This window comes from Neolamprologus brichardi, chromosome 11 (assembly GCF_056152115.1).
Source record: "Neolamprologus brichardi isolate AB-2024 chromosome 11, ASM5615211v1, whole genome shotgun sequence".
Classification (NCBI taxonomy): Eukaryota; Metazoa; Chordata; class Actinopteri; order Cichliformes; family Cichlidae; genus Neolamprologus; species Neolamprologus brichardi.
Window position 1 is genome coordinate 6,423,845 of NC_142114.1, and position 20,687 is coordinate 6,444,531.

The 20,687-nt window shown below is 42.1% G+C and overlaps 1 protein-coding gene across 4 annotated transcripts in view; it reads left to right on the forward strand.

The window, feature by feature from the left end:
* Positions 1-16,844, forward strand: part of triob (trio Rho guanine nucleotide exchange factor b) — a 108,871-nt gene extending 92,027 nt beyond the window's left edge. For 3 of the 4 annotated variants that reach the window (XM_087848026.1, XM_087848027.1, XM_087848029.1), the window contains 23 exons: positions 4,265-4,551; positions 4,632-4,802; positions 5,712-5,807; positions 6,134-6,282; positions 6,443-6,509; positions 6,603-6,706; positions 6,834-6,903; positions 6,998-7,087; positions 7,198-7,290; positions 7,371-7,421; positions 7,593-7,670; positions 7,922-8,113; positions 8,266-8,443; positions 8,578-9,476; positions 10,555-10,808; positions 10,931-11,205; positions 11,319-11,481; positions 11,709-11,830; positions 11,966-12,044; positions 12,565-12,765; positions 12,869-13,007; positions 13,131-13,317; positions 14,071-16,844. In XM_087848026.1, the coding sequence (XP_087704152.1) occupies positions 4,265-4,551; positions 4,632-4,802; positions 5,712-5,807; positions 6,134-6,282; positions 6,443-6,509; positions 6,603-6,706; positions 6,834-6,903; positions 6,998-7,087; positions 7,198-7,290; positions 7,371-7,421; positions 7,593-7,670; positions 7,922-8,113; positions 8,266-8,443; positions 8,578-9,476; positions 10,555-10,808; positions 10,931-11,205; positions 11,319-11,481; positions 11,709-11,830; positions 11,966-12,044; positions 12,565-12,765; positions 12,869-13,007; positions 13,131-13,317; positions 14,071-14,489 (4,364 nt within the window). In that variant the 3' untranslated portion in view covers positions 14,490-16,844. The remainder of the gene's footprint in view (positions 1-4,264; positions 4,552-4,631; positions 4,803-5,711; positions 5,808-6,133; positions 6,283-6,442; positions 6,510-6,602; positions 6,707-6,833; positions 6,904-6,997; positions 7,088-7,197; positions 7,291-7,370; positions 7,422-7,592; positions 7,671-7,921; positions 8,114-8,265; positions 8,444-8,577; positions 9,477-10,554; positions 10,809-10,930; positions 11,206-11,318; positions 11,482-11,708; positions 11,831-11,965; positions 12,045-12,564; positions 12,766-12,868; positions 13,008-13,130; positions 13,318-14,070) is intronic. The other variant, XM_087848028.1, reaches the window with a different exon arrangement.
* Positions 16,845-20,687: the final 3,843 nt, after the last annotated feature.

Here is a 20,687-nt window from a genome sequence, read left to right on the forward strand (position 1 = left end):
CTGTGTGTTGGCCCTGCGACAGACTGGCGACCTGTCCAGAGTGTACCCCGCCTCTCGCCCTATAACAGCTGGGATAGGCTCCTGCGCCCCCCGCGACCCTGAAAAAGGAGAAGCGGAAGCGAATGGATGGATGGATGGATTTAAATATAATTGCCAGTAAAAGAATAAAATTAAAAAGAAGGCTTCAAACAAATTGCCACTTCCCTCTGTTTGTTTCCCCACGAGCGAGAGGCTGACCAGCTGTTCGAGAGGTGTCTCACACTTTCATTTACACTCCTGTTAGATCAACATCTTCAGTTTGCCACTTAACGCTTATCAAGCCAAAGCTTGAAGATTTTTAAGCATGAGACAGGTGGGACTAGTGAAAATCAACAGCGTCACACTTACTACTTATGTAAGCAATATCTTGCACACTGTATATCTGCATATTGATCACAATAAATAACCAGCAGATTCCATTCTCTGCTTATTACTAATATGCAAACCTATAAAATTCCAGTGCAGTTATGAAGACAGTTTTACCTCACTGCTACTGTTTTATAAAGTTGTAATTTTTGGTATTATTTGAATTACATCAAGGTGAGGCTATGAAACAAGTAGCTGTACCTCATGCTTGTTAACCACAGCATGTCTGCAGGAACCACAGTCCATTTGCTCTTCATGAGAAGTCCTCACTTCTCTATGTTTTCCTGGTGAAAGCAGCAGTTTTCACCTAAGTGCTGGAGCTCATCAGTGTGGTCTCTCAGTTCAGTGATTATTTTAGCGGTTACCTTAATCACTTTAGCTTGGGTTAAATTTGATTTAACTGCTACAGTTTATCAGTCTGGGTGAACTTGTATCAGAGACTCATCTGGTTCCCATTAGTGAACAACAGCTGTCTAATGCAGGTATTTACCTACACTCTTCCGGATATTAAACACTAATAAATCAAAGGTCTAGTCAGCACCTGTAGTTTTAACTTTTAACATGAATAGTGGATCGAATGTAAACATGATTTGGGGAAGGATTCAGAACTCATAAGTGAGGGATTTGGAATCCTCAGAGACCAACAAAGGTATTCTGAGTCATCAGAATTACAGCCTTAAACAGGATCCATGAATGCACCCGTGACTAAAAAATTCCAGGGTAGTACTGTAACCAGCATTTGTGACTGGTTTTCATTTAGTACTGCATGGGATCTGTTGGAGGAGAGCATTTTACAAAGCTCCCCCACAAATCTGCTCTAACCAGCGAGGTTGCACGTAAAACGTTTGAGCCAACAAAAGCGATGAAGTTGCCCTCAAGCAAAACACACAAATCTTCGACACCCCCTGTTGTCTTTAAATAGAGTGTTTGGGTGGAAAATATTGATTTGCAAAGCGTCCCAAGTTTCCCCTTCCCATCCCTTCAAGATGTTTGAACAGAATGAAAGCAACCTGTAAAAAACATGTGTTCTCATTTTCTGTGCACCATATTGAAAGATTTTTACCGTGAGAAGAAGACGTTGCGAGGAGTCTTAGTAACGATGGATTTAAAGCCTATACAGTGCCTGATGTGGGAGATTCTTGTTGTTGAGGAACCGAGCTGTCTTCATTCCTTTGCATGTGATGTAAGAACACATTCTATAAGTAAGGAGAAAAGTCTTCCAGAGGCTTAATGCTTAATGACGGGCACACACATTCACATGTTGCTGCATTAAGTCAGGCTGGGTGAAATCGTCCAATGAAGAACGGCAGAAATTCCACACCTGCTATTCATAAAAGCCGTTCGGCTCAGGCGTGTGCCTTAATCTTTTGCAGCTGCACCTTTTTAAATGCTCTAATAACTGAATTCGAGTATTTTAAACCTTGCCTTTAGTCTAGCTGTAAAACTTAGATAACTTCTACTCGCGCACACACTAAAATTAACCTTCCTCTAAAAGATAAAAAACATCTCTCTGTTCTCCTTTCTGGATGTTTGTTTTCAAGCTCATCGTGTTTTCATGCAAACAATTTAAAGCAGAGTGATGTAGGAGGAGAGTGTGTTGTCCTGACTCATCGCCCCTGTATGAATAAACATATTTTTGCAGTCACTTCCTCACTGGAAGTCGTGTCCACAATGAAAAGGTCATCACCGCCTGTATCAAGAAACGGCCTTTAATTTAACTCGCTGTATTAACAGCAAGGATCTTTAAAGAAATCAGTGTAATAAAAACAGAGGACAAAATAGGATTTAAAACAAAGACTTTAACATGAATAAAACTATGGGTATAATATAACTAGTGCTTCATTTAACAGACAGGTGTTAAATTGTTTTTTAAAATATACTGAAAGCCTGTATGAGGGGTTAAATCTGTAGGTGGTTTCACTGCTGAAAAGCAGTGATGGACCAGCAGTGATGTGGCTGAAACATAAAAAGAAATGAAGTCTCTCATGTAGAGGGGAACGACACCAACAGGTTCTATAAGGTACAGAGAGCCAATGCAGTGTCACTGTAGTTCATTTTGTTTGTTCGTTTGTTTGCTTGTTTTCTAAATTCAACAAAAAAGGAGAATAAGTGTTGTTTATTAGTCTAAATTGGCAATGATAAAAGCATGAAGAAATGAGGCATTGTTCTGAAAGGTCAGACTTTGAAAATGGAAACAAGTTTTGGGTCCCACACTCTCGTAATCTTTGAATTCAGGTCTTTTCTGTCCCTTTACCGCACATTTCTGAACAAATGGGTCATTCTAAAGAGCGTAGTGAATTGTGGTACAGAAAGAGGATGCGACTGTTCCAAGAAGTCACTCTTTTGTCCTAGATCAGCTTGCAAAGCGGAAACATTTAGAAGCCACAGCAGCTCGACCACAAAGTGTCAGGCCACCTATAGTTGCAGATCGCGGTCCTTAAGTGCTGAGGCGCATAGTGTGTAAAAGCCTCTATCAGTCGCTTATTGCTGACTCAATAACTAAGTTTGAAACCTCCTCTGGCATTAACATCTGCAGAGAAATTGCACCGGGAGCTTCATGGCAACGCTGAACAGCTCCTGTAGGTGTGATGTGTTGTTGCCCAGTACTTTTGTCCATTTAGTGTATTTCTAAGATTAAAAAAACAGTATCCTGATGACAGAATTTAAAATCTCTAATTTTATGTTATTATTATACGATGTTTACATGCACTGGGGATGCTTTCATAATTTTTCTGTAACTACAGCTCTCTGTCGTGCATAAAAATTGTAGCTGACATGGTGATTGATAATAATTTGGCCAAATAGAGAAAAAAAACATCTTGGGATGAAAGTGTGTCCAACAGTACATGTCCACCCAGGCTGACAAACTGTGCAGCAGTGTAATTAATTTCAATTAATTAACATAATGTATTCTGTGGTATCCACAATCAGAGTTACTGCTTGTGGTTTTTGTTTTTCTTTCTCTCATTAAATGAGCCGATTGAGAAAAACTTTTAAATCAGGTTGTTACCCTCGGTTGAACTGCTTGAGGATATCCACCCTCATCCTGAGATTGCTCAGAGATTGTCAGAAGCTGGTTTAGTTGTCAGACTTGTGAGTCTCCCATCAGCATTTTCAGCGAGAGCAAAGGAAGCTAAAGAGGAGGATGGTAGTGCAGTGAATGATAAGGCGATGCAAGGGCAAACAAATTAAGGTTAGAGGGAGATAAGTAAGAGTAAATGAGCAGAGACAGGTGAGACAGACAGATGGGTGCATGTTTGAAGTACTCAGACAAAGCCTCAAGCATCCCTTTATACTGCGTTATTTTCTCACCGCTCCATTTCTAGTCGAAGAAAAAGAGCTTTCCTCCTACAGATTCCCCGAGGAACCGTCATCACTGTGAGAGGGGGAGGAGGCCATCCTGCCTCCTGCACAGAGCACAAACAAACACATCCACACTTATCTTTAACATATATTGACTTTTTTTTTCTCTCTGCCTCTAGGCTATGTTACATATGCATAGAGTTTTGTTTAATGCAGAAATAGATGAGTTGGTGACACTAACATCTTACCATGAATATGCATGATTTTTGCAATGAGCAATAAATTTGACAGATTTGATTTGGGTCATACTTTCATATTCCAGGATGAGTTTGTGCCAGTGTAAAAGCATGTGTGATGTAAACAAACCTTCACAACAGCACAATCAGACAGCATTAATCACATGGATTAGCTGTCCATTGTTAGTCCCTGATTTGAAAGATCTGCCAGTCAGTGTAAAACTGAAAAAGTTTGTTTTTTTCTTTAATGGTTGCATGTTCTTTGCGTTTCGTTTGAGTAACACTGGATGCGCTTCTTTCTCTTTCCTCTGTCCATTCAGACACCTTGTCCGTATCCAGCAATGACGCCCTGCAGCCCGGCTCCAGCCAAACCCTGGGTCCTCACAGCTCCCCAGGTCCCAAACGTCCTGGAAACACGCTAAGGAAGTGGCTGACGAGTCCAGTTCGGCGGCTCAGCTCCGGTAAAGCCGACGGCCACGTCAAAAAGCTCGCCCACAAGCATAAGAAGAACCGCGATGGCACGAGGAAGAACATGGACGCGATGCCCGGCTCGCAGAAGGACTCTGACGACAGCGCCGCCACGCCACAAGATGAGACCCTGGAAGAAGTAAGTCGACGCACCGTAATGCTGAATAACTGTGACCATGTCTGACTCTGAACTACCATTTGTTCTTTATTTCTCTCCAGCGTATGCGCAATGAGGGGCTGAGCAGCGGCACCCTGTCTAAGTCTTCCTCATCGGGCATGCAGAGCTGCGGTGAGGAGGAAGGAGAAGAGGGGGCGGACGCTGTCCCGCTGCCTCCCCCAATGGCCATCCAGCAACACAGCCTGCTTCAGCCCGACTCTCAGGATGACAAGGTGGGGACATGCAGAGCAATCGATACGCAGTCATAAATATATGATGTACACAAGATAGGTTGAACAGCATAAAGTGGACATATATTTGAGCTTTTTCTTTGTTTATTTCTGTTTGTATTTGTTCTGTTCTTATTTAATCCACATGACTCATAGGCAGCAAGATTTCTAACTTGCTCCTCCACTCACAGCTTAAAATAACAGCTTAACTTTATTTTGGCACTAATAACTCTGCCTGTTTTCTCCTATTTTCTTAATGGTTGCATGTTCCCTCCTTCAGCATTATGTTGATTTCTGTTCTGCTTCTCTTCTGTCCCAGTTTCCCTATCTGTCCATGTGAAACCCTCTAAAAGATCCTATTTAGATTTTTCCTTTCTTGTCTAATTAAATTCCCTCTGCATGTTTTTTTCTTCTTTTTTTGTTCTTTTTTTGCTGAAGTGAATCCATTTACATGTCTTTGCAGTAGCAAAATGTCTCTGACATTAAATGGTTGTGTATTGTGGATCGTTTAAATCTCGCCCTGCCCTTTGTGCCTCCGACTAAGCTCTGTAGCAGAGGCAAACCAATGAAGTATTTTTTTGACCAATTATGGCGCGTGTGCTTGAAGAGCATTCCAATCACAGTTTCCCCCGACCTAAACCCACCTCGTAACCCCTGTTTTCCCAAGAATATAGTCTGTGATTGGCTCCAAGTTGGCTCCCAATTAACCCTTTTATTAGGGAGATCACACAAACCAAGTCTTTATTTGGACATGTGGAATATCGAGGTCCAAATCACGACAATGGTGAGCTCAAGTCTCTAAGAATGTATGACTCCTGTATGCATGCAACACCTAAAAGTTCTCCATTCACAGTGTCTTGAAGATTAACCGTTAGTTTTCTTTATTCCTTCCATTTCTTCTCTCTCTTTCAGTCTGCATCTCGGCTGTCTGGCCGTCCCAGTAGCTCAGAGACACCCAGTGCGGCTGAACTGGTCAGTGCCATCGAAGAACTGGTGAAGAGCAAGATGGTGAGATGGATTTCATAAACACTCACAAATACTTGCAAATGAGGCCCACTTGCACACAGAACAATTTTAATAGATTTTAGATACAAGCGCGCTTTCTTTCTGGTGTTAGTGACAGAGAATGGCATCATTGCCAGCAAGTCATCTCTCAAAACTGTGACTAACTATCCCAGCTGTCCTCTGTTCCAACAAATGGGCACTGCACTCTGGCGATTATCCCCAGTATACTCATGCAGACCGGCCTCCACGTATATTATGCTTCATTTCGATAAAGATTAGTAAGTGGGACATATTTTTCTGCCTCTTAATTTCTTAATTCTTTAATTCAGTCACTGGAAGACCGTCCCAGTTCTCTGTTGGTGGAGCAAGGTGACAGCAGCTCTCCCTCTCTCAATCCCTCCGACAACTCCCTCCTCTCCTCCTCCTCACCCATCGACGAGGTGGATGAGCGCAAATCTGGCTTCCTCAAGAGAAGACAGTGAGTTATATGTCCTGTTGGTGTTTTTATAAACAAAAGCTGTTTGAACCCAGACAGTAAATGATGTTTGTCCTCATTCGTGTGCTTATATGGAGCATTTCTGATATTCATCCACAGCTGAGCGTTGCATTTGTCAATTTCTGTGTTTTCTTTCTCTCAGTTATGTACTTCTGGAGCTGGTGGAGACTGAGAGAGACTATGTCAGAGACCTGGGATCAGTGGTGGAGGTAAGAAAAGAAAACAATCTGGATAAATAAATTTTTGGACATAGTTGTTGGTCAGTGTTTGCTTCTTACACTTTGGGTGGCTCTTTCTTTCAGGGCTACATGAGCAGAATGAAAGAGGAAGGAGTTCCAGATGACATGAAAGGAAAAGACAAGATTGTCTTTGGAAACATCCATCAGATCTATGACTGGCACAAAGAGTACGCTGGCAGAATCCTTCAGCTGTAGTACCTGCCCCTGTTTCAGGGCATATGCAGCATTATACAAAGAAAATGTCAACGTGCTGTTTCTTGGCAGGTTAAATCACATGTCTGTATCCATTCACAGTTTTTTCCTGGGAGAACTTGAAAAGTGTTTGGAGGATCCTGACCGGCTGGCACCTTTATTTGTCAAACAAGTAAGAAATGCACTAATTTTGCAGCATGATTTTGTTAGAGGGTATTACACGTTCTTATCTGTAATATTCTTTTCTGTTTTTGTTCCAAATATAGGAACGGAGACTGCACATGTATATTGTGTACTGCCAAAACAAGCCTAAGTCTGAGCACATCGTGTCAGAGTATATTGATACGTACTTTGAGGTAAGATTGTTTAATCAGTTTGCACCTCATAGCCACAGCATGCTATCTGTTTTGTATTGTCCGTGTCATGAGTCAGGCCCCGGACATGATCGATTTTTATTTTTCTTCAGGACCTGAAGCAGCGACTGGGACACAGACTGCAGCTCACTGACTTACTCATCAAACCTGTCCAGCGCATAATGAAGTACCAACTGCTACTGAAGGTAAATCTTTTTCTGTACAACATAAATTATGATCAACACAGTCTGAATTTCTCCCCTTACCTCTGTTAATTTCTTTACAGGATCTTCTTAAAATTTCTAAGAAAGCTGGAGTTGATGCCACAGAGCTGGAGGTACAATTGAGAAAAAGCCCAGGCTTCAGCACAAAACTAATGAAGCAATAATAATCTGTTGTGTTTTCCAATGAATGCTGTGAAAGTATCATAACTAGATTTATATTCTTAGTCACTTTGTCTAATATGCAAGTCGTTTTTAACTTTTTTTTCTCTCGTGTTCTTCCACAGAAAGCTGTAGAAGTGATGTGCGTGGTCCCCAAACGCTGCAATGACATGATGAATGTTGGGCGCCTTCAAGGCTTTGATGTAAGTCTCCCTTTGGTACCTCTGATAGCATGTGAATGTTTCCAAAATAAATAATACAATAGAGTAAATGCTTCACATTTTGGTCTTGTTTCAGACAACTGCCACTAGGTGTCAGTGTGCGCTTGTTTTTGCAGCTCTAGTTTGTTGTCAGATTTTGTGTGTTTTCATTTTTTTCTAATAACTTATAAAACTATTTAAGAAAACTCCTTCACCATCTAGAACTTTATTTGGATTGCCTGTTTGTTTCTCAGGGTAAAATTGTGGCTCAGGGCAGATTGCTTCTCCAAGACACTTTCATGGTTTCAGACCAGGACGGAGGGCTCCTATCCAGGATGAAAGAGAGGAGAGTGTTTCTGTTTGAGCAGATAGTTATCTTCAGTGAACCCCTGGACAAAAAGAAGGGCTTCTCAACTCCTGGCTACCTCTTCAAGAACAGCATTAAGGTGAATACAGCTCACGTAAATAGCTTTGAGACCAACTGTGGACTTACTTTGGATTGTACCTCTTGATCATGAAGCTAAACCTGCTCTATTTTATTTCATATCTATTTTTTCTTATCTTTGTCTCTTTACCCTTGCCTGCCACATAACTTCAGGTGAGCTGGTTGGGTCTAGAAGAAAATGCTGATGACCCCTGCAAGTTCACACTGACCTCCAGGTCATCTAGTGGCAACCTGGAGAGGTACACTTTCCATTCACCAAGTCCTGGAGTCAGTCAAGTCTGGATCTATCAGGTCAGCCAGATCCTGGAGAATCAGAGAAATTTCCTCAATGGTAAGAAATTGTTGTGAATACTGTAACACACAAAATTACATTTTTACATAAAACATTTTGACACTCTTGGTCCTTTTAGTTTAAGAGGGCTATTAAGTTGTTAAAAAAAAACTAACTCTTGTCTGCTCCCACAGCTTTGACGTCACCTATAGAGTATCAGAGGAACCATGTGGGAGGTGGCGGGCCAAGCGGTCCACCTAGCAGCAGCAGTAATGCAGGTCTACCAGGAGGCAGCAGCTCCAACAGTACCTGCAATATGGGGGGAGGAGGTGGCGGCGAAGGCAGCTCTGGAGGATCAGGGGGTAGCGCCTCCTCCCTGTGCGGCCCGCGCTCCCGACCATCTCGCATCCCCCAGCCGTCCTCACGCCTCCCCCAGCCTGTTCACCACCATCACCCCCCGGGCCCTGAGGGTCCCGACAGATCAGCAGGTATGTGGTCACTCTGCCACCCACAGCCGCTTCAGTCCCTCTCCTCTAACCCCCGTTCAGGCAACACAGCTAATGGAGAGCTGTTAGCCTCAGAGGTCCCTAAGATGAGGATGCTGGATAGTCCTCATGGAAGTAACAGTAATAACAGTAACAGGCCATCAGGTAGTACGGACAGCAGTGTCAGACAGGTTCTCGGAGGCTCAGAGGAAATGCCGAAGCATCAAATGGCCGGCAGACCACAGATGCCAGTAGCTCCTCTGAATTTTCACCTCAAAAGCCCTCGAGTTGGGACAGTTTCACCTCTGATATTACCTCAAACTCCCGGAGGAGGAGGAGGAAAGGAAGCGTTTGTCCCCACCAGCCCAGCTCATAAAGGCAACGCTTTCTGGGCCATAGTCCCCGCACTGCCTCCCTCTCCTGCCAGCAGGCCAGGTTCCTTCTCCTACCCCAGTGACAATGGTGGCAGTGGAGGCGACTCTCTGGGCAGAGGAAGTCACGGGACTCCCTCTCATCACCGCCACTCCAGCCACAGTAAGGACATAGATCGCATGAGCACCTGCTCCTCCACCAGCGAGCAGTCCATACACTCCACCCAGAGCAACGGGGTAAGATGCCAAGTCGAGGCCCAGGCTTCAGCGAGGCCTAGAGTACTTACTAGTCACTAACCTCACCCTTAGTGGCTGCCTGTCTGCCAGTCAGTCAACCTGCCGCTGGCTCTGAGAATGGCTTTTAAATTCAACAACTACTACTGCTGCTGAAACACTTGAATGACTGAAGAATAACACCTATCTGAGTGCACTAACTTCACCGACAGTGTGTGTGAGGGAGAATTTTTGCCTTTCCGGAAACTACTAACAGTGTGGATCTGAGTCACAGAGAAACTTGTATCTGCTTTTCAAGACTCTCTCTGAGCTTCAGTACGCATTTGCTTTCCAACTGTAGCTACTAAACATTAACAAGTGCCATTTCAAAAACATGTTATCTCTTTTTTCCGTTAGGTGATAACTTTCAATCTCCTTTCAAAAGCTATGGGACGGGTTTTTTTTCTTTGTTTTTTGAAAACATTAGCACATTTCAAAAAAGCCGCTTCTTTTCTGGTAAGATGGTTTCTCACTTCACAGAGATTAACCTTACGATTGCACAAACAGCGTTTTGTTTTCCGCAACCTGCCTTGTTTGTTTGACAGTACCAACAGAATTTCTTTTTGAAATGGCTTTTTATCTGGTGAGATGGTTTCTCACCTCACAAAGGCTAAAAGCTTGTTTGCACAAACTGCTTTTTTTAATTTCCACAACCTGCCCTGTTTGTTTCAAAGTGTCTTCAGCACCTCTTCTTGAAAACTTGTCTTTGTCTTTGAAAACATAAAGTTCCTCATTTCATCATCCCTGCCCGGGGGGATCATAAGCTCTGTGCTTTTGTAACTTCTCAGTCTAACTTGTCAGCCCGTTGCTCGAAATACAAACAAGTGCTTTTTCAAAAAAAGAAGAAGAAAAAAAAAGCATTTTGCACTGCATGCGTTCAACATATTCTCAATTTCATTTTTATATATGTTCCCTGCAATCAAACTATCCATTTGATTGGTGTGAAGTAACATTTCCCTTTTAGACATATGTGCATTTATGTATTTTCATGTGTGTTAATGTGTGCAGTAACTCATGATTTAATGTGTTCTCCTCCTGACAGAGTGAAAGCAGTAGTAGCAGCAGCAGCGTGTCCACCATGCTGGTGACTCAGGATTATGTGGCAGTGAAGGAGGATGAGATCAGTGTGGTGCAGGGTGAGGTGGTCCAAATGCTAGCAAGCAACCAGCAGAACATGTTCCTGGTGTACCGGGCAGCCAATGAGCACTGCCCTGCGGCTGAGGGCTGGATCCCTGGCTACGTGTTAGGACACACTTCATCCTCAGTCACACCCGAGCTCTCCGAAGGCACCATAAAGTAAGCACAAGCAGCCTTTCTTCCTTTTTAGGTTGCCACAGAAAACACGACAGTCATAGTGATTACGATTATGCAAACGTGAAACCTGAAACTTCTCCATTTTTGTTTTTGCGTTTGTTTAGAAAGTCATTATCGTGGCACACAGCACTGCGCATTCGCCGGAAGTCTGAGAAAAGAGACAAGGAGGGCAGGAAAATTGAGAACGGCTACCGAAAGTCTCAGGACAGCCTGGCCAACAAAGTCTCTGTCAAGGTAGAAAAGTGCCCCACCGACTCCCACCCCACCCCCCCCCCCCCCACCCCCCCCCCACCCCACATCCACTGTAATTTGTGCAAGAAATCTAATTATGTCTTCAAATTGTCATTTCAGCTTCTGAATCCCAACTTTATCTATGAAGGTACGTGCACGTTGTTGCTTCAGCCAAGGAGCAAATCTTTCCTTGCATTTGGAATAAAAATTCAAAAAGATAAACAATAAGCTTTACTGGGTTTTTGTTGTTGTTGTTTTTAGGTCCCCCAGAGTTCCTGATTCCAGTTAGTGATGCAACATGTGAGAGTGGCGATGCAGTTACTCTGAGGTGTAAAGTTTGCGGTCGCCCCCGACCAACCATCACTTGGCGTGGCCCTGACAACAACTCTCTGAGCAACAACGGACATTACATCATGACCTACAGGTGTGGGGAGGGGCTCACTTGGATTTCTTTTTTTGATTTTTAGCTAGAAAAATCCAAATCTTACATTAGCCTGTGACGTAAAGGTGCAGATGTGCTGCTAACAAACTCAGTTAACACATTCATGTTGTTAAAAATAATATGAAGTCATAATAACTGTGTGCAAATTACAGTATCAGTTTGTGAATTTCACTTAATGCTTTGTTTCCTTTCATTCTCCATTTCTGCAGTGAGACCGGAGAGGCGTCCCTGTGCATCACGGACGCGTCTGTAGAGGACAGCGGCGTGTATACCTGTGTTGCTACAAACATAGCAGGCGCTGTCACCTCCTCTGCCAGTCTTAGAGTGTCAGGTCAGAGTCCTGTCATTGTGTATGTCTCTTGATATTATGCCACGCAGGTGTTTGAAACATTTAAAACATTGATTTTATAATTTTTAACTTTGATTAGTATACTTGAATCATTGTGAATTTCCTGTGTTGTCTCAGGAACCCCTGACGATGGCAGCGAACTCCTCTGGAAAAATGGCTTTGAGTCCCAGTACACAGAGATTACTGAACTAGGAAGGTGTGTTTTCCTGTCACGCAGTGCTTCTCGACCACATCAAAGCTAATAAATTAGGAGCCGCACTCATATATATAGCAGTAGTAGTAATAGCAGTAGCGACAGATGATACAAGTGAAGGTATTTAAATGAGGAATGAGTTGCTTATTCCTCAGTAGCTGGTTAGAGAATGCAGCAATATTCAAATCATTTAACACAATTTGTGACTGCATTCACAAATACAAGTTCAAACTTTACTAAGCAATCAGAAAATACATTTTCACAAAGTGTCACAAGCTTTTTTGGAAATGAGGTTGTACATTGGATAAGCTGATATAGATAATCAACAAAGAAGTAGACATTATACATCCGAGTCCATCAGTCATGATTGGGCGTTATAGTTTATAAATTTGATGTAGGATATTTTTAAAAAGTGAGTCCAGGGTCTGTTCCTGGGATCTTTAAAATCAGTTAAAGTAAAACACAAATGAAATGTCTTATTCCTTAAGTTTCAGTTTACTAACTACTCATTTTTGCCTTGCAGGGGTCGGTTCTCGGTGACTAAGCGATGCGACCAGAGAGGGAGTAAACGCACAGTTGCTGCAAAGCATGTTAACAAGAAGCTGTTGCGTCGAGAACAGGTCCTGCAGGAGATCAGACTCCTCCAGAATCTAGACCATCCCAATCTGGTCAAGCTGCTAGACACGTATGAGACAGCCAGCAGCTACGTACTGGTACTAGAGATGTAAGTAAAACAACTGTGACATCTCATCTGTTTGAAAAACATACTTAGATTTGTCTCTTAAAAAAAGAAATAAATAAAATGCATGTTGTGTTTGTGTTATCAGGGCAGACCAGGGGCGATTCCTGGACTACATCGTGAGCTGGGGCAACCTGACGGAGGAGAAAGTTGCTTTATACCTCAGAGATATTCTTGAAGCTCTCCATTACCTGCACAGCTGGAGGATAGCACATCTTGACCTCAAAGTAAACAGTTCAACAAACAAAGCATTACAATCTAAATCTTATTTTGGGGAAGCTGTTGCACTGCTGTTGTGCTTCTCTAGGTCTGATGATTGTGTCCTATATCCTCCTATCCCACTCCCACAGCCTGAAAACATTGTGGTGGAACATGCGTCCTCCCAGCCAGTGATCAAGCTGACAGACTTTGGTGATGCTGTTCAACTGAACCCCCCCTCCTCTTACATCCATCCTCTTCTGGGAAGCCCAGAGTTCTCTGCTCCTGAACTGATCCTGGGTCAGCCCGTCTCACTGACGTCTGACCTCTGGAGCTTAGGTCTGTAGAGAAATTGTATCTTGCTGATTTTTGCATTAGAGAACCCTTTATGTACTCGAATACACAATCACAGCAGCAGAAACCCACTGTAATAGCATTAAATACAAATTCCTTTGTTCTTATTTATCAGTATGTGCAAAAGGCTGCTTGCTGATATTTGACTAAGACACAAAAATAGACAAAAATACTCCCATGCGATACTATCATCTCAATCTCTAAGCCAGGTGTGTTAACACAAGTGTTTCCTCTGCAGTGCAGTCAGTCAGCCTCTCTGGGGATGCAAAGATCAGTGATTTAAATCCCCAGTCGCAATTTCTACTTGCCAACCGCGCAGCAATCTATTAACTGACTTCAATATAATAATATTCAAGTGATATTTTACTGCTATGTATGTAGATGATGAGTTTCATCAGAAAAATGTATATATTAGTACAGCGTAAGGGAGTGCAGTGTAAAATTAATGATTCAGTTCAGTTTTATTTATATGCCATTTATAAGCACTTTTGTATTGTAAGGTAAAGACCCTACAATAATGCAGTGAAAGCCTCAACAAGCAGGCAAATTATCTATCAGAGGATTGTTATTGTTGTAGTCTTGGTGCTATAATATTTTAGCAGCTGCAGAAGCTGCTTTTGTGCATGATTGTTTAATATAAAGCTACATTGATTATTAAAGGGGATTTAAAAGTGAGCTGAATTAATTAATTTAATTTGGCTAAATAACCTGTTGATTGACCAACTGGTTGATTTACAGGGGTGGTGACCTATGTGGTTCTGAGCGGCGCCTCTCCATTCCTGGACGAGAGCCTTGAGGAGACGTGTCTGAACATCTGTCGCCTGGACTTTAGCTTCCCCGAGGATTACTTCCAGGGTGTGAGCCCAGCTGCCAGAGACTTCATCTGCCTGCTGCTCCGGGGTGAGCCAGAGCGACGGCCCCCTGCTGCGTCCTGCCTGGAGGAGCCCTGGCTCCAGCCTCGAAGTTTATCAAGCAGTGACTCAACCTTAAATCCCACACAGCCACCAGCACTGTCACCATCTCGGAATCATTGCGGCGCACATCTGGACACATCCAGGCTCATTTCTTTCATCGAGAGACGGAAACACCAGAATGATGCCCGGCCCATAGGCACCATTAAGGCCTTCCTTCACAGCCGCCTGCTCAGCCAGACCTGACAGTAGGTCACCAGGTAAACACGACCAGAAGGAATTTCTTCCACTACTGCTCTTCATTCACTTGATCCTTGTTAGAAGCCTACTGAGAGCACCACCAGCGACACGCCTGCTACAATCCCCTTTTCCCTCACAAAGCCACAAAAGTCCTGCTGCTGCTGCTGCTGCTGCCGACTGACTAACCTCTGCCGATTAAACCCTTCGAACCCAAAAGTCCTTCCCCTCCTTAAACCTGGCATACCGTCACTATGCCTGCACAACAAGCGAACTCTTGGAATCCATTTGAGATTTCAAAACCTTGACTCAGCAGGGAGAAAACCAAGCTTTCTCAACAAGCCAACGTGAGCGAGTCTTGCGTTTTGGACAGTGTTAAACAAAGAAAAAAAAAAGAAGAATACTGTACAATAGGAATATTTCAGGCTGCTTTCGGTTGAACACAAGAAAATGTTTTTGTAACGAGAGATTACTTTTTGTAAATGAAACAAAATGTACAGCGAGGAAACAGAGAACTGTCTTTATTCATAACCTTTTGGAAAACAAAGGGTAGTTGGTGAGTAGAAAAAGTAAAAAACGAAAAGAAAAAAAAAAGGAAGTAAGATTTGCGTGGTGAAGTGGCACCCATCAGCAGGGTCCTCTTATTCTGGAACAAGATGTAACTACCAAAACCACGTTTTGCAGAAACTTACATTCAGTGCAATAGTTTGCTTTTCTTTACTCTCCCGCTTCCGTTTCAAAGGTTAAATGACTTCTGTTTGTGACACTAAGAGAAACTAACTTGAACAAAGCATTAAAACAACTCAGCAAAAAAGAATATCCCGATAGAGCTTCTCAGATTTTTACCTGCATCCGCCTTATATGTAAATAAAGTTTTTCCCGCTTTTCGTTCTCATTTTGACGGATTTATCTCTCGACAAACATAAACGATTCCATCTGCTGAGTTTTAGTGAGTCCCTGCGGACGGACGGATCAAACCGCTACTAGGTTCCCACGTGCAACGTCGCAGCTTTAACATTTATGCAACTATTTATGAAAACTTGTGTTGTAGCTGTATTCTTAAAAAGGCATGTACGTACCTGGTACTGCAATAGATGTATGTATTGTGTTAACTCTTATGTATTAAGTTCAGTATTAATATCCTGCAAAAAACAACAACAAAAAAACAACAACAACAACAACCCTGCAACAAAAGGAGAGTTTTTTCCAAAATAATGTATAAAAATGTGTATCTATGAAATATAGGCACTTATGCTTTTATGTCGTCCTTGTTTCGCTTTTGTTTTTTTTGTAACAATACCAAAGTTGGCTCTGCTTTGTTTTCCTGCTAATATGTTTGTTTGCTTTTTTAATGACTTGTCATGTTGAGTTATAACAGACCACACTGAGCAGAGGCATATGAGCGTTTACAAAGGTTCCTTGTGGTTTTATTTATTCTTATTGTAATAAGAAGATTGTTTGGTGGTTTATTGCTGAAAAAAATTATATTGACTTGTTTTTTTTTTATTATTATTTCTTTTGGGGTTTTTTTTTTTCAAGCAGTGCACAAAGTTATTTGCCGTGTGAGTTTGTTTGGCTCTTGTAGGTAGATACTAGTGTATGTTGCTAGACCGTATTGGTTTATATCTTCACCAAGCAATAGGTCTGGGGTGAAAAAGTCACCATGGACTGCACTGATGAAAGAATTATACCTTCTGGCAGATAATAACAACCCCTGAACCACAGTTTTTCTGATTAGCATTAACAGGTATCTCCCATGAAAAAGGTCTGCCAGTTGTTTTCATTTAAATACGATGACGTCTTTAGGTTAAAAAGTTGCTTAAAAACTTCTTTAAAGTGCCAGTCCGGTGAATTAAGTTCGAGAGGTTGGTAAAAATGAAAAACTCGCGTCGCTTCTCGTTTTATTTGAAGGTTGTCAGTTGCTGTCGATAACATGTTGCGTTTAATGACTTGTCTCTCTGGTCTGTAAAGTCTCCGTCTTTCATTTTGTGTCATTTTTATTTATTAATGTGGATAAGGGTTTCCCTGAAACGATCCTGATCATCGCTTTGTCAGGTTACGATCGAAGAGAAACGGTTTGTTGGGAAACCCGCCTGCTCACGATGTAAAGATGTACAGAGAAGGGTCGGGCAGTTCGCCCACGCCCGGGATGTAAACCTCACAACTGTCATATTTTAAATACACCTAAAACAAGACTGCAGAAATGTCATCTTGAATGTCTTAGTATGACTTATTTTTACTTTTGCATGTATATTTCTTTGTACAGAAGATTGTGTTTACATGTTACTACGTGTTGTAAATAACTTATTTTGTCCTCTGTTATTTTGCCATTAAACGTACAAGGCACAGTCAGCGTTACTGAAACTTTTGTGCGCAATATATTCATTCATCTCCACCCCCGTGAGAATGTCTGTTATTATTATTCATTCATGATTTCCCATAAGCTTTTGAGGGCTGGAAGGTGAGATAAATCTGTATTCCCGGCATGATTAGAAAGCAGGGGAAAACCCTTAATTCACATGGCTGCAATCAGTCATTCATTAAAATTATTAAACACAAAAAACCAACACAGCAGCCATGTTAAGTCTTGCATTAGAGGGGATTATTGTTTGCCATAGCGTAACACCTTTGACATGTTTTTCTTTACTTTTTATTTTCATATGAAGAGTGACATTTGGAAGCACTGCGGGGAAACAATGAAAAGCAAAGTGAGAATATTAAAATCAGGAGGAAGATACGTGTACAGTAATAGTGAACGAATGTCATTACTGCGATGAAGATCAGTTCGAGAGATAAACTATGAGAAGGCATCAGGAGGGGACTGTTGCTGATCTTATCAGTCCGGAGCAGATGCTGCTGCTGTTTTTGAATCAGTGCAAGCAGTGTGTGTTGCATCACTGCACAAAGAACGCACGATTTTACCTCCCACGCAACCCACGTCCGCTACAATAGTTACTCACTGAGGTCTGCTAGAGTACATTTTTTGCAGCATTTTAAACCCTGGTATCTACGCATGAGCGTTATCAGCCTGGAGTGTTTGTCATCTAAGCCCCAGTCGAGGTTATTTACTTCACCTGACGCACCTGTGTCTCTGTTCTGAAAGCGGCGCTTTCACCCCAGTGCCTGAAAGGTGCCTGTGCACTTATCGGGTGTGAAATCTATTTCGTCTTTCTTAGCAACAGTTTTTTGTTTTGTTTTTATTTTTTGCATGAAACTACAGAAGGGGTATCTTTACAATCTTTACACAAAATCTTGTGATCAAAATCTCACGCAAGAGCTGTGAAGTGTGAAGGTGATGCACGCCAGCGCAGAGGGTTTTTTTTTCTGTTCTACAAACTTGATTTGACCTGTGACCAAATATTGTGTTGTTTATTCATTTTAATTATTCGGGTACTGCTTTACTTTAAGCCCACACGTTTAACTCGACACAAATACCTAATATACGATTATGCGCATTTCTTGATAGCCCGATATTTCCCAGTTTTGCGCCTTCTCACCCACTGTTGCTTCTGGGCATTTTCCACCCACTGAATTCAGCATTCACTCATATGGGGAGAGTCCTGTCTGGCTGTAGTTTAAAACCAAAAGCAAACGTGAGTCAGAGAAAGAGATGTCAAATACTTAGAAAGTTCACGCTGATGAGGAGAATAATGACGTGATTGTGGCCCACACACTAACGGGACGGGACGCGAGTTGCAAGCCTGTAAACAAGCACACTCCTACTATCTAACCACAATCAGGAGACAAGAGACCACTAGATGGCATCGGAGATCTTGGTTTCAAGAATTTGCCGATAGCGGAACACATCGTGTGCAAAACAACCCGCAGAGCATCGACTTACAGACGTTACTAAAGAACCAAATTTGATTGGCCAAGTTCGAAACAGAAACTACTGCAGTCTGGAGAAGAACAACAGAAACAGCACGTAGTGTGGAAAAGGGTTTGAAGGAGATAACAGAACTGTGTGTTATTAAAAGGTTAAATGTGCCATGCACTGCTGAAACACTGTTGAACCTACAGAGGGTAAATTCCCTCTGTAGGTTCACTAGAGTTTTGTGTGTTTAGCAGAGGTGGTTCCCATGTAGTGAGAATTGGGCAGTTGAGTCACGCTCTCTGCTACAGGCCAGGCAGTTCACATGAAACTCGCTGGCCCAGTTTCCACATTTAAAGTGGTGAGAGCAAAAACAGATGAATGTGAAAATATGAGTTTTATATCATATGTTATATCGTACTGGTATTTCACGCTGCGTGGCAACCAGTAAGAACAAGTACTGACATCACAGCCCCAACTCTCACATATCTGTTTACCATCTTTCTCACTTGACCCTTTGTCCTTTTTTTTTTAACTGTGAGAACATGACGATAAGGGGAAAACACATGACACATCACAAAGTCTCCCTAAGTACACTGTTTTTGGAATTTGACTTTCATTTTGATGTCTTTAATAGATGGCATCAAACTTTTGGACTTCTTTCATGGCTGTGACACTTGCACATTGATAAAAATCTGCCAGCAAACCTGCAGACCTGCCACTGAACCTTTTTACAATAGAGGTCTCCACAAGTGTATCTTAGTTTGATCCCCCCTCCCCCGACACACACACATGCTAAGAGGAAGGGGGGGGAGGAGAGAGATCATAACTTGAACTCACCCAATCAGGGTTAAGAACACATAACTTGTCAATACATTAAAAATGGATCACCACAAATGCAACAACAACAAAAAAAAAAAAGAGGCTTTTTCAAGTTTTTCAAGTCATGAGCGCCAAGCTGAAGTAAAGTCGAGTCATTTATCAGTTAAGCCCACAGATCAGTATCTGAAGTCTGGCATGAGTCAATCCACGTGAGCGGTTGAGTTATAGAGTGAAAGGAAGACTTCACTTTTAATCATTTCAGCATTGCAGGGAAAGCATTTTCCGAGTAGTTAGTGTGAAACTTTCCCCCAGAGCTTGTCAGAGCTGCTGCTTTATCGCTGCATTCTCCAGACTTGTGTACAACAAGAAGTAGTTCAGCTGTTGACATCTGGAATGCATTTAAGACACGCTTTCAGTCCTCTGCTGTACTAACCTGGGTTATTTGGGGGGGCTAATAATGTTTTTTATGTTTGCTTGTTTCTTCTTTCTCATTAGTACTGTTGTGGGAATAATTGTTCAGCTTTTGTGTTTTTATATCGCAGACAGTTTTCAAACTGTTTACTTGCAGGTTGTTTTTCCGTTTCCTTGCCTAAACAGCCTTATCTGGTGAGATGCTTCTGTACTGCCTCAGCAGTTCTTTGACCACAGAAACCAAATGTTTGTGCCAACCCTAAAACTGCTTAGAGCCGTGCAGCACCTTCAGATCATGCTTTACAGCTCTGTAGGATGCTGTAACATCCATTAACTCCTTACACTCCTGTTTAGTTAGATCACAGTATATATAGTTTGTTTTACAGGGGCTTTTCCTGACGGTAGATACACGTCAAAGTGGTCTTCAGGAAGGTCAGTAACTACGATTTTGGATTCATCCACCCAGAACAAAAAGCCCCAATTTGTGCCAGTGTCTTCACTGACAAAGAGCAGTTTTCTTCTAATTGTCTTTTTGCACAGCAAATGTTTCTCCCTGGTACGCTTTTGATTCAGACTAAATTTGTGCTTTCTGAAAATAAACACGTTCACTTTGACACAAATAGCTGCGCACAGTCTCCTGCAGATCCTGTGATGAAATTTTGGAGCTTTTGAGAACTCTTTTTGCATCAGATGTTCTTTTCCTGGGCTGGAATTTTTTCATTTGAAATCTACATGTTGATGATGATAATGATGAGGATGATGCTCGCCATTGTTTTGAGCATCTTAAGAACTCCATTGTCTTGGGACTTAAACACCAGACACTAAATGTCAGCGGTCTAAATAAGGCAGGTTTCACCTAACACTTTCTGAGGAAGCAGTAATCATCAATCTACATCTATAGACAGGGTCAAGCCTGGCCCTCCTCTCAGTTTAGGGTTTCCACTTCCTCAGTACACTGTGTTCTCAGTATTTTAAGAGCGAGCTCTTTAAAAAAAAAAAAAACAGAAGCAGATTGTGTTATTAAGGGATGGGCGTATTCTGTCACTTTCCTCAAGAGTCTACATAACTGGGTTTCCCAAGGATGGACTCAGTGCTCCACTCTGACTTTTTGCTAGACTAACAGAAATAATGTTTTAGCTCATATCTCTCCACATAGACAATGG